Here is a 13251-nt window from a genome sequence, read left to right as displayed (position 1 = left end):
TTGCTGTTTAACACATATCCTGCTATTTATCTTTTCGTACAGGTATGTCTTACCTCCCCCATTAAATGGCAAGCTCCTGAGATCAGCAATTGTATTTTACAGTTTATTTTCCTTTGCTCCCAGCGTCAGGCTCATGTTACACAGTAGATATAACCACTCACCAAAGTGAAAGCTGTCGATGCTTATTTTAAAACCCTTGCTTCAATTTTGTATTTATAAGTATGACTGATGAGAGCCCTCTGCACAATACAAATTTTTAAACAATTGCTGTTTTCATTATTTGAATAATTCAATCTTTTCTCATGCGCTCGCATAATCCTACCGGTAAAACCGCATACACTGCTACTAAAAGCAAAAGAACCAAATTAGCTTACCTATACTCAAAAATCTGTGAGTTCCAAGTACAATAAAGACCTTTAAGTCCTGCGAAAGTCAGATATCCATAGGATGTCTTGAAAGCACAATAGCTTGTCTGAAATTATCTCATGTTCATCCACTAGAGTTATGGGTTTAAACAATGGTGATGTACAAGTAGGCAGGCAAAGGTCAGATGAAGGACTCTTCATGTAATGCTCCTTCCCAGTAGGAAAGCAGACAGTCAAGCCTATATGCCAACTGCCAAATATACTGCAGTCATATGCATAATTCTGGAGGGGGCTGGCTTAGTGGCACAAACATCAGCTGTGCAATACTTAGACTCCCTGGAACCACAGTTTAAAATCCTGGCAGGGTCAGCTGAAATATTTAGCTTTCCAAGTGAGCTGAAGAAATAACATATTCCATATATTGTCTGGTGTGGAATCTTTGAAGAGAAATCTCAATTCAAGTTTCAATGTGCTTTCTAATAGCTTATGACTCCAATCAGTTTTGGGAAGAATATAGATTTAGAACACTTAGTAAAATATTGGCTTTCTTTATCCTGAGAGTTCAACTTTATGTTTGTAACTTTTCCTTAAACTTTCCCCTATTTTTGAAAAAAAAAAAAGGAAACTACTGTTTCCTGAATATGCGCTTGAGTGTTCTCTTCCGGTAAATATCATGTCTTTTTTTGTAATGTTTCAGCATGTCAGGGACTCATACGTTAATAATGACAGGGTGACCATATATCTTATAATCCAAACCAGAACATTTTGGGGATAATGATTATGCTGAAACAATAAGAATGAAGCAGGATGTATGATCCACTATGGTAACCCCATAGGTCCAATATTTAATCATTCTTTTGGGAGTTGTCACTGTATTTTCTCATCATTAAATCTTGAGAAAAAAAAAAAAAGACTTTTAAGACCAATACATTAGTATAAAATGAGTGGTGGGAAATAGCTAGCTTCCTATCTATCTAACCTAATTCTTCTGTTTTCCTGGTCATTTACAAATGAGCAGGGATTTGAAACAAGCAGGCCAGACATCTGCAAGAGAGAGTATTGAATGCTATAAGGCAGAAATGGATCTTTTGCAAGAGGCCCTGCTCATTCTAGACCAGGCTGTCTGCCTGGAGACCTAAACTATCCCAACCAAGGATTGTCACTGGTTTCCCTATAAAAAAAAACAATTTTTTTATACCCAGAGTCATTTTTCTTTTATTTATTTCAAACTATAAGTCACAAAACACTTGTTAGATAGCCAATCTGTAATACTGTTTTAAGGAAGGCTAAAGTTGGTGACTTTGCAAGTAGTTTTATCTAAAGTATACTGTGAAGTGTAAATACAGATTTATTTTTCATAAAAGTTACCCCAGATTAGAAAAAAAAATTTACAGGAGTTAGTGGTATTGAAGTATAGCCAAAGGTAATATTGTGAACTTTATAAATTTATTTCCTGTGAAAAATTAAATCAACTCAGAGATTAAATCAAGTAATATGATCAAATAAGTAGTTTATTACCTATATTTCTAAATCTACTATACTTACCAAAGGTCAATAGGATTGTAACAACCAGAAATATTCCAATTATAGTAGTAAGTATAAAGCTTGTTTCTGATATCCAAAAACCATCTAATAAAATAAATGAGAAAAAGAAATTAATTCAAAGAGTAAAACTAGATTGTCTCAGTGATATGCCAGATATGCCAGAGTTAGCTCCTGTTGGGTTTTTTGCAAGCCACTTGTTAAACCATCGGTAGCTTGAAATCAATCATGGTGAGAGTATTTACACCATGAGAAATCAAAATCAAGGTTTTCTTCTTATTTTTTTTTCTTTTCCAATGATCTGGTTTAACAATACATCATTGGGATATACCCACCCCGTCTTCTACTTTAAAATGGCTGAGGAAATATGTATAATCTTTTTAGCGAATTTGGGACAAAGAAGTCTCAGTCTTCACGCACTATATGGTTGGGAGTATTATTTCTTCTATAACATGTTCATGTACATTTAATTCCATGAGTACTGAACTGAGGAATATAAACATGATAACATGGTACCTGCTCTTAGATAGTTTCGTTGAGCAGAGGAGACAAACATGTGGACCAGAGCTGGCAAACTATGGCATGCAGGCCACATCTGGCCACAGCAGCCTGATTTTGTACTATTCATGAACTAAGAATAATTTTTACATTTTAAAAATATTATTTGAAGGAGTTCCCTGGTGGCACAGTGGTTAAGAATCCGCCTGCCAATGCAGGGGACACGGGTTCAAGACCTATTTCAGGATGATCCCACATGCCGCGGAGCCAGTAAGCCCGTGAGCCACAACTACTGAAGCCCGTGCACCTAGATCCCATGCTCCACAACAAGAGAAGCCACCACAATGCGAAGCCCGAGCACCGCAACAAAGAGTAGCCCCCCACTCACCACAACTAGAGAAAGCCCGCACGCAGCAATGAAGACCCAACACAGCCAAAAATAAATTAATTAATTAAAAAATATATATATATATTATTTGGAAAAAAAAAAGAGGATGCTACAGAGATTATTGAATGTAGGCCGGAAAGCCTAAAATATTTACTATTTGGTTCTTTGCAGAAAAGGTTTACTGAGCTCTTCTCCAGATAACTAACTATAATGCAAATAAGAATGATGTCAGTTTTGTATAGAATAATGGGCTGTGTGTGTATAAAATGCAATAGCTCATTTTACCTAAGGAGCAGCAGTTAAGCATCACAATGTGTTCATTTAAAGTTAGGCCTTCAGGCTCCCTGACTTCAGACTATACTACAAAGCTACAGTAATCAAGACAGTATGGTACTGGAACAAAAACAGAAATATAGCTCAATGGAACAGTATAGAAAGCCCAGAGATAAACCCATGCACATATGGTCACCTTATCTTTGATAAAGGAGGCAAGAATATACAGTGGAGAAAAGACAGCCTCTTCAATAAGTGGTGCTGGGAAAACTGGGCAGCTACATGTCAAAGAATGAAATTAGAACACTCCCTAACACCATACACAAAAATAAACTCAAAATGGATTAGAGACCTAATTGTAAGGCCAGACACCATCAAATCTTAGAGGAAAACATAGGCAGGACACTCTATGACATAAATCACAGCAAGATCCTTTTTGACCCGTGTCCTAGAGGAATGGAAATAAAAACAAAAATAAACAAATGGGACCTAATGAAACTTCAAAGCTTTTGCACAGCAAAGGAAACCATAAACAAGACGAAAAGACAACCCTCAGAATGGGAGAAAATATTTGCAAATGAAGCAACTGACAAAGGATTAATCTCCAAAACATACCAGCAACTCATGCAGCTCAATATCAAAAAAAAACAAACAACCCAATCCAAAAATGGGCAGAAGACCTAAACAGACATTTCTCCAAAGAAGATATACAGATTGCCAACAAACACATGAAAGAATGCTCAACATCATTAATCATTAGAGAAATGCAAATCAAAACTACAATGAGATATCATCTCCCACCGGTCAGAATGGCCATCATCAAAAAATCTAGAAACAATAAATGCTGGAGAGGGTGTGGAGAAAAGGGAACCCTCTTGCACTGTTGGTGGGAATGTAAATTGATACAGCCACTATGGAGAACAGTGTGGAGGTTCCTTAAAAAACTACAAATAGAACTACCATACGACCCAGCAATCCCACTACTGGGCATATACCCTGAGAAAACCATAATTCAAAAAGAGTCATGTACCAGAATGTTCATTGCAGCTCTATTTACAATAGCCAGAACATGGAAGCAACCTAAGTGTCCATCAACAGATGAATGGATAAAGAAGATGTGGCACATATATACAATGGAATATTACTCAGCCATAAAAAGGAATGAAACTGAGTTATTTGTAGTGAGGTGGATGGATCTAGAGACTGTCATACAGAGTGAAGTAAGTCAGAAAGAGAAAAACAAATACTGTATGCTAACACATATATATGGAACCTAAAAAAGAAAAAACAATGTCATGAAGAACCTAGGGGCAAGACGGGAATAAAGATGCAGACCTACTAGAGAATGGACTTGAGGATACGGGGAGTGGGAAGGGTAAGCTGTGACAAAGTGAGACAGTGGCATGGACATAAATATACTACCAAACGTAAAATAGATAGCTAATGGGAAGCAGCCGCATAGCACAGGGAGATCAGTTCGGTGCTTTGTGACCACCTAGAGGGGTGGGATAGGAAGGGTGGGAGGGAGTGAGATGCAAGAGGGAAGAGATTTGGGGACATATGTATATGTATAACTGATTCACTTTGTTATAAAGTAGAAAGTAACACACCATTGTAAAGCAATTATACTCCAATAAAGATGTTAATAAAAAAATATTTTTAAAAAATAATAAAATAAAGTTAGGCCTTGAAGGATGAGAAGAATTTCAGTTGACAGAAAGTGAGAGAAAGGAAATCCCAGCTAAGGACAAGTGGTAGGTGGTACAAGCCTGCATTCTAGGCTGAGGGAAACAAAGGCTGAGGACCCAGTGACATGAAAGTTTTTTACCAGGCTGACATGGCTACAGCATAAGGATAAATATCAGGAAAGATGAACCACAATCGGAGGGCAAGTCACGAAAGGCCTTAAATGCCACAGAAAGGTTTGTACTTGATTCTGAAGGCAGTGAATGGAGAGCCATTTCAAGCATTTCAGAGAGCAGTGAAGTGATCCAGATTGTGCTTCAGCTGGATTAACTGTCAGCAGTAGGATTAAGCCAAGAGCACAGGCTAGACATGGTAGCTTAAATTAGGAAAGTCAAAGTAGGAGTAGGAAGAAGCAAACTCATTAGACAGAAATCAAGATAATAAAAGCAACAGAACTTGGTGGCCGAATAGAGGGGAAAATCCTGCATGGTACTGAGATATCTAGCCTATGTGATTAGAAAGGTAATGTGTTATGAACAGAAATAGGCTACCCAGTGGAAGATATAGATATCGGGAAGTAGAGTTTCAGGCCTGTTGTGTAGCAGATGAGAGTACCAGGAACAGAATAATAAAGCTGTATAAAAACCAGACTGTGGACAACCTTGGAAATCCATCTAGGAACATGGACTTGATGTGGTGGGCACTAACGATTAGCTGATTGTTACTGAGGAGAAAAAGGACATGCCGATCTTGATGTTTTTAGGAAGATCACATCAGATGAAATGAATAGTTCAATAGTTTCAATGATAGATTTGAGAAGTTATACATTCACCCAATTTAATGCTAAGAATTCACTTATCTTTACCTCTGAACCTTTGTGTAATAAGTTAGTATATAGACAGACATGATAACATACCTCCAACGAATATAATATCCTCACTGATTCCACTATATTCACCAAAACCCAGATTATTTACAGCTACTACTCTGAACTGAAATGTTCCTTTCAGGTTTTTGGGCTTCCATGTGCAAATGCTACTGCATGAGCCATTAAATGCCATCTTCCACATTAAATTCTGGTTCTGTGAATTCTTTGAAGTGCCCTTACTGCAAAAGAAAGAGCAAAGTTATAAATATAGGAAATATACAAAAGAATATATGTGTTATTTCTAGGTGCTCATATATCATTTAATGACAGAACTCCAAAGCGTCTCCTGTTGCACACTTTGCCCTTGATTTCCTTCCTCTCACATGGTTTGGCTACAGCACATAGCAGAGTCTTATAAAGTCATCCCAGCAGTGCCTGGAGCCAACCAACTCAGCCCATCTGGAAAATTACGAATAATCAATGGCCAAGAGAAAGCTGAAGATCCTCTTCTTAGTACTAGGGTGTACAAACCTTCCTCAGAATTCCAAACACATAAGACAATCATTTCATACTTTTTAACTGGGAATTTTTAATTTTTCTTAATTTTTGGTGTCTTATGCTATCTGTCATTTACTGATACCATATCTGGATAAAATACAGAACATAAAATTGAAAAGGAAAATAAAATAGTTCAGCTACCAAAGTTATCATTGTATCTGAGATTCCAAGTTTCATTGCTTCCATTTATATTGGCCTACACTACCTCAATGTCAATCCTCATTATTCTTCATAACGAAACATGGGAAGAGAACAAGAGCTGGGTTCAAAAGACATAACTGAAATTACTTTTAACAGAACCACAGACTGAAGGCAAGTTCAAGGCCTTCCAATTATGTCTTTTCTGACAACGAACTTTTCAAATCTGAAACTTCTCAGACCACAGCCGTTTTAGGACTTAGTACCAACCCACAGTAACCTTGAGGATAAGTAATGGAAGCCAGTTCTGCTCCCACTAACTGAGTGGTTGTTCTGAAAGAGCACCAAGGACAGCAAGGGCTGAGCCTCTGAGGGACAGGGAATGAGCAAGGGCAGCAAGGATGGTCACAACTGTGACCAGGAGCTAAGTGACCTCAGGACCATCCTAAGTAAAGCTGCAGGACACAATGATTTTGTACATTGTGTGAAGTCTCACGTTGGGCATTGGCAATTTCATTGTTCAACCCAAACAACGCTGATCCAAGAGAAAGAGACCCTTAAAAATGTATAAAGGGCCTCTTCACGGGTATTGGCCACTGAGGAAGAGAGGAAGAATGCTTCCTTTGTTGAGCACCTTCTATTTACAACACACCGTACTGGGGCTTTTCATATGTTGTTTCATTTCATTGAATCTTCTCAACAACCTAAAGAGGTAGATATCATCATCCCATTTTACAGATGAGAAAACTTAAGTTTAAGAAAGCAATAAAGCAAGGATTTAAACATGGTCTGTGTACTGGGTTGAATAATTCCCCCCAAAATTCATGCCGCCCAGACCTTGTGAATGTGACCTTGTTTGGAAATAGGGTCTTTTCAGATGTAATTAAGTCAAGATGAGATCATACTGGATGAGGGTGGGCCCTAAATCCAATGACCAGTGCCCTCTTAGGAAAGAGAAATTTGGACACAGACACATACAAGGAGAACATCGTGTGATGACAGAGCCAGAGACTGTTGTGATCCATCTACAGACCAAGGAATGCCAAGGATTGCCAGGCATCACCAGAAGCTAAGAAGAGGCAAGGAAGGATGCTTCCCTAGAACGCAGTCCTGCCAGCACCTTGATTTCAGACTTCTAGTCTCCAGAACTGCTAGAGAATAAATATATGTTGTTTTAAGCCACCCAGTTGGTCGTACTTTGTTCCAGCTTCCCTGGAAAACTCATACAGTCAGCTCAGCTCCCAAGTGCATGCACCTTGCACTACGACCACCACTGCACCATCAGCAAGTACACACGAGTATCCTGACTGAAGAAGATATTCTGAGATATTGTCAGGTACTCTGAGACAGATAATACATTCTATTATACCATAGTCCCTCTCCTGAGAGCAGAGACTTGGGGGCAAGGAAATGCAGAGTATTTATGGAGCCATGCACTTAAGGTGTTACTGAGGGGAATACACTACAGGGGTCCTAGTGGTGTGGCCTGGTTGGTGAACATAAATGCAGTCACAGACCACCAGGATGGTTCTGCAGGTCAGAATGTATTTCACTCTGCATGAAAAAAAAAAAAAAAGTGACAGAAATTTCAAGAAAGTTTCAGTTAGAAATATGGCCAACATAATTCTCTAGCATGAGCAGGAAATTTTTTTAAGGCTATGGGAATGCCAGAGCAAGATGAAGCAAAAATAGATCGAAAGCTCAAGTTGCCAGGACTATAATTATGGAAGTGACTTTTGTCCTTGGAGCATCTTAAAAGATGGCTTCAGAGTCCCGTGAGGGGAGTGTCTGTGGAATTTGGAATTTGCCCCTCAAGCTGGCACAACATCAGCCCATCTGAGTCAGTTATGATTCACAGAGCTCCCCATACTGGCCAGATCTGAGGTTGCATATGTTCATCAGGTTTTCATCAAAGGCACATTTTCAGTCCCTGGGAACACACTACAAACTGTAATCTTGACAATAGAGAGAGAATCCTGGGCTGCCTATGCACTGCAGGCCATTTCGGATGTTGACCTGATTTTACATTCTGAAAAATACCTAACTCATTGTCAATTCTCACTAGACCTTATTCATCTTCCTAAAACAAATTAACCTCAGAAATTTACATGCATACCATCATCTAACATCAAACGTCAGCTCAGAATAGGTACTAAGTAAATATTAGTTACATGCTCAAAAGATTGAATTGTTTCCATCGACAAGCAGTTGCAGATTTCTGAGAAGAATGACTACCTGCCTTGTAATTGAGTGCCAAGCCTGACCGCTAGGAATTGTGCAAAGAACCTAATGATGCATGCAAGGCCCTTAAACTAAAGACCCTTTGTGTTTATTTATGAATACATGTTCATAAATAGTCTTACTTTTGATCTAATAATACCTTACAATTAACTGCTTAGGTCTTTGTAGTTTACAAAGCACTTTTGCAAACGGACATACCTGATCTCAAGGATATAGTACATAAGTCTGCCTCCATTATCATCAGCTTTTTCCCACTGTATTGAATTTTTACTCCCTTCTGATAATTTTGGAATGCCTGGTTTACTTGGGACTCCAGCTTTGGAAACAAAAGAAAATCTGATTTGTATGTTAGAAGTATAAAATATTCTGCAAAACATCTTTCTATAGACTGTATTTACTCAGAGGAAAGCCAGATATATTAAAGGAATATTCAGAAAATTATTCAAAAATTTTATTCAAGAAATATTCAAAAATTCTCATATGATTGCATATTTTTAAATGTGTAACTGAGGTTTTTATTAGTGACAGATTAGATGGATTAGTGACAGGAGTAACAATAGATCTTAGCCTGACACGAAATAAGTGATGCAAATAAAAAGAATTATTGTAAGTTTGGGAGCACTTTCCCTTGATTCCTATAGGGATCAACTTGGAGTTATAGTATACCTTTTAGAACACTAGTTAATTTAATATACTTGTTAAATATTTTTTATTTTGGGCATCTGGTTATAGCAGTCAGTAGTAAATATTTGAACACTCAGTGACACTGTTTTCATTTAGTTCTTACTGCAAAATATCATAGCTAGACAGGAAATCAGAATACTGAAATAATTTTGCCCAGTTCAGGATCCTGCAAGACCAGATGAGTATTATCTCATTACTGCCAGTAAGGACTCCTACCTCTTTTCAGTTTCTTCAGTCAGGCTCTAGAGATAGTAATTGACTCTTTTAAGAAAAATCTCAACCTCTAGGATTAGTGAAGTAAGCGATGAGAAAGGAATTGAGAAACGTCTCAAGTTTTCTAAGTGCGGAATATGTTAGTACTCACCTTTAGTCTTAAAGCTTTCTGGAAGTGAGGTGCTATTTTCTCCTGTCCTGTACACCACCACTACTCGGACATTATAGAAAGAATAAGGCTGTAGACCTGTGATGTTACAAACATAAGCAGGACCTTGGCTGCACGAAGCTTTAACATGGTAAAACTCATTGTGCTTCCACTAGAAAAAGAAGTCTCAATTAACATTTTGTTTCTTGAAGAAAAACATTTTAAACATAGAAATTCAAAATCTTGTGGCAATTAAAATTTAAAGTTTACTTTCTATTAAAAAATAAGAGCTCCTTTATGATTGGTTGATCCCAAATATTATCCTTACCACCAACAGCAATTTTATTTTTTATGACAAGCTATAAGTGACTTGAATGGTGGTCCTTAAGATAAGTCCAAGGTGGGAAGTGCACCCCTGAGTATATATCATCAGGGAAGATTCAGAGCTTGACTTCTTGTTATCCCTAATCAAAGGCATTTTTATTAAATCAGGATGACTGAGAACACAAATTTACACCTGAGGGGAAATGATGGATCAAAACAGTGATACTTTCAATTCCACAGATTTGCTAATTTCAAAGTAATAATATTTTTACATATTTTGATTCTTTGAAGAAGTCCACAGTGACTTATAAATTAAAACATTTAGTTTTTCTTCCCCAAACCCTCTTCAGACATCTAACCAACATTCCTTATATTTATACATAGGAAGCCTAGTTCCCTAAAAGAAGGACATTTTTGCCCACCATCACTCAGTCACTAAGTAGCAAGGTTACAAGTTAACTATAGGAAATGTTACTTTCATTTCACTGGGTCTCTAATTATAGCTATCTTAAACTTCTTTCTTTGAAACACTGCTTTAAAAAAATTTGTATGTTTGGACCCTTAATATCTTGTTTGAAAATGATGATTTTTTTCAATGTACAAATAGGAAAAGACAGAGGCATTCTGTCAAGGGTTCTTCTTGTCTTTTCCTCAGTAGAGTTTCCTAAGAAGGTCAGTTTCCATAAATAAACCTGACTTTACATCTCCTTTTTCATTTAGCACTCACAAGGTCATGCCATTTCATTGGATGGGCACTTTATATTAGTTTTCTGTTCAGTTAGAAATGATTCTCTGTAGCACCTTCAGGAAGTAGACCACCTGGTTCCACAAAGAAAGAGGAACAGAAGGAATGAAAAAAAAAAACAAAAACCAGAAATGCTGATGTCAGAGACATTGCCTGTTCAACTCATAAATGTCTCAATCCCACTGAGACATATAGCCTAATGAAACAGATGCACTGGGTCCTTAATATTTATGCTGAACTTTCTGAGAGAGACAGAGCGAGAGAAATGCTGAGCCCTGGCTCAAAAATTTTAGCCCTTTTTGGTCCTGCCTCCTTAATGCTCTGTCATAGAAGCCTTCAGTGAATAGTCTAGATGGCCCAACATTCCACACCAACCAGAAATTATCAGAGCTCCTTGGAATGTCAGGGAGATGTTTGACCAGGGGCTTTGCTGGAAAACTGTGGAGTATTGACCTCACCACAGCAATGAATGTTCTGGGCAGACCATCAGCTTGGAGAGGTACCACGGGCTACCCCAGTAAATCACAAGGGAGTTGGGATTTTCCATTCATCAGAGGCCAACAGGTGCAGGGGGGGAAGGCTACCACAGAGGATTTCCAAATTCTTGGGCAAGGGTGTGAGGGAAATGGTGCAGACTATGGTGCAAACACCGTGTCTCAGTTTCAGAGACTGAAATTTCAGAAATGTTTGGTTCTGGTAGGGATTCCCCTGGACAGCTGAGAAAAAGACAATTGTAATGAATTTCCATGAAAAAAATTTACCAAAGCAAAATTATTTGTTTCTCCTCAATCTTAAATTGAATATGTTCTTCTGCTATACATTGTTGTGAGAAAGAATCTATGAAATTTAAGACCAAGATAAAAATTTAGCCTTGTGCTCTAATTCCCTCATTTTTCCATGTAAGGAAAAGATGAAGACTGGAAGTTTATCCTTTTCTCCTTTCCTTTCTGAAAAAAAAAAATTCATTAAAATATTTACTCACCCTCATCACTCACCCCTCAGAGTTTCAGTGTGGAGTTACAGGACCATTGCTAGCTGTCCTATCATTATGAGTTAGATTCAACTTGCTCAAAAGAAATAGAACTTTCTGACTAGATGTAACACAGCCTTCTACTGTGCTCATCAGTTAGTACTTGTAGGTGGTCACGCATGTAGAAATTACTATCTTACATGTTCAGCTTCATGATTTCTTAAGTGGTCTATCTGGAACCTGTGCTGAGCAAGTGTAGTGGAAGTTTTGAAAGAAAAAGCATCCCATGAAAGTCATGAGGAATGAGCCAGGTGGCCCCTGTCTGCTGCCCCTCTCCCAAACTTTGCGGAGCTGGGTGGGTGACAATGACTCATGTTCCTTCTGTGTATGAACCAAGGAGAACCTCTGTAAGGATGAGTCAGCCCTGAGGGTCCTCCCCTGCATGGTTGTGATATCTGACTCATCAGGGTGCCTTACTGGGTCTCTGGCTTCTCATCAGTAAAACGAGAGGCTGGAGTCATCACCTCTAAGGTCCTTCCTCAGTTCACGTCTTTGATCTGGGAAATGAGCTTTACATCCCTCCCCTTGACCTCACACTGAACCACATTAAGCTCACCTAAATAGATGTCCCCAAAGAGATGATCCTTCAATTTCTCCAATTTAAAACTGAATTTTTATGAAATGACCATTTTTTAAATAGGCAACAAATCATCATAAACATGCTCAATGGAAAAGATCTGATTGAACTATGTATGGTCTTTGGTCTTACCAACTTAATATTCACTGCTGTTTTATATTTTTCATAGTTTTTATCTAAAAGTACAAGATTATAAAAAATATTTTACATAGAAAAATTTTAAACCTCTGGGTAGCAACTCCATTTTTTTGTTTGTTTGTTTTTGTTTTGTTTTGTTTTTTTGCGGTACGCGGGCCTCTCACTGTTGTGGCCTCTCCCGTTGCGGAGCACAGGCTCTGGACGCGCAGGCTCAGCGGCCATGGCTCACGGGCCCAGCCACTCCACAGCATGTGGGATCTTCCCAGACCGGGACACGAACCCGTGTCTCCTGCATCGGCAGGCAGACTCTCAACCACTGCGCCACCAGGGAAGCCCGCAACTCCATTTTTAAAGAAAAGTGAGGTCATGACTATACTGATTTGTTTTTAAGTTCCCACTAAACAAAACACTCCTAACCAATCTTTACAAATGAGGACACACAAATATATAATAATGAAAAATGAACCATCACAGTTATAAAAACTTAATCATCTATTAAGTACATCAGTATAAAAATTAATGTAGACTTTCCCTAGCAGTGAATTAATTAGATTAACTGATGCTTAAATTCAGTGGGCATTTTTACATTGGTTAACACGTGAAGATTTTTGGATGAGGAGCCATTTAAACTAGTTTACATGCCAAGATCCAACTAGTTTAGAATAAACTAGTTTTATATTTTACTTCTCTCCTGTTGCTATTCAGCCCTGAAATGGCTGAAAGAACATTTCTAAACAAGGTTTTAGATTTATGTTTGTTCATTTCTTTCCATTTTTTTTCATAGAAAACAGCAAATTGCTTTGGACTTTAAACTGAAGAGCCATGCTGGTAACAT

At 38.1% G+C, this 13251-nt stretch overlaps 1 protein-coding gene across 2 annotated transcripts in view; it reads right to left on the bottom strand.

Moving 5' to 3' along the window:
* Positions 1-13251, bottom strand: part of ROS1 (ROS proto-oncogene 1, receptor tyrosine kinase) — a 112392-nt gene that overhangs the window by 29896 nt on the left and 69245 nt on the right. For both annotated transcript variants that reach the window (XM_033418572.1, XM_033418573.1), the window contains 4 exons: positions 9606-9774; positions 8756-8873; positions 5669-5859; positions 1911-1994 (listed from right to left, as the gene is read on the bottom strand). In XM_033418572.1, coding sequence (XP_033274463.1) covers positions 1911-1994; positions 5669-5859; positions 8756-8873; positions 9606-9774 — 562 coding nt within the window. The remainder of the gene's footprint in view (positions 1-1910; positions 1995-5668; positions 5860-8755; positions 8874-9605; positions 9775-13251) is intronic.

This window comes from Orcinus orca, chromosome 12 (genome assembly GCF_937001465.1).
Source record: "Orcinus orca chromosome 12, mOrcOrc1.1, whole genome shotgun sequence".
NCBI lineage: Eukaryota > Metazoa > Chordata > Mammalia > Artiodactyla > Delphinidae > Orcinus > Orcinus orca.
Note: the sequence above shows the minus strand (reverse complement) of the source record. Positions and strands in the feature narration are given on the sequence as shown.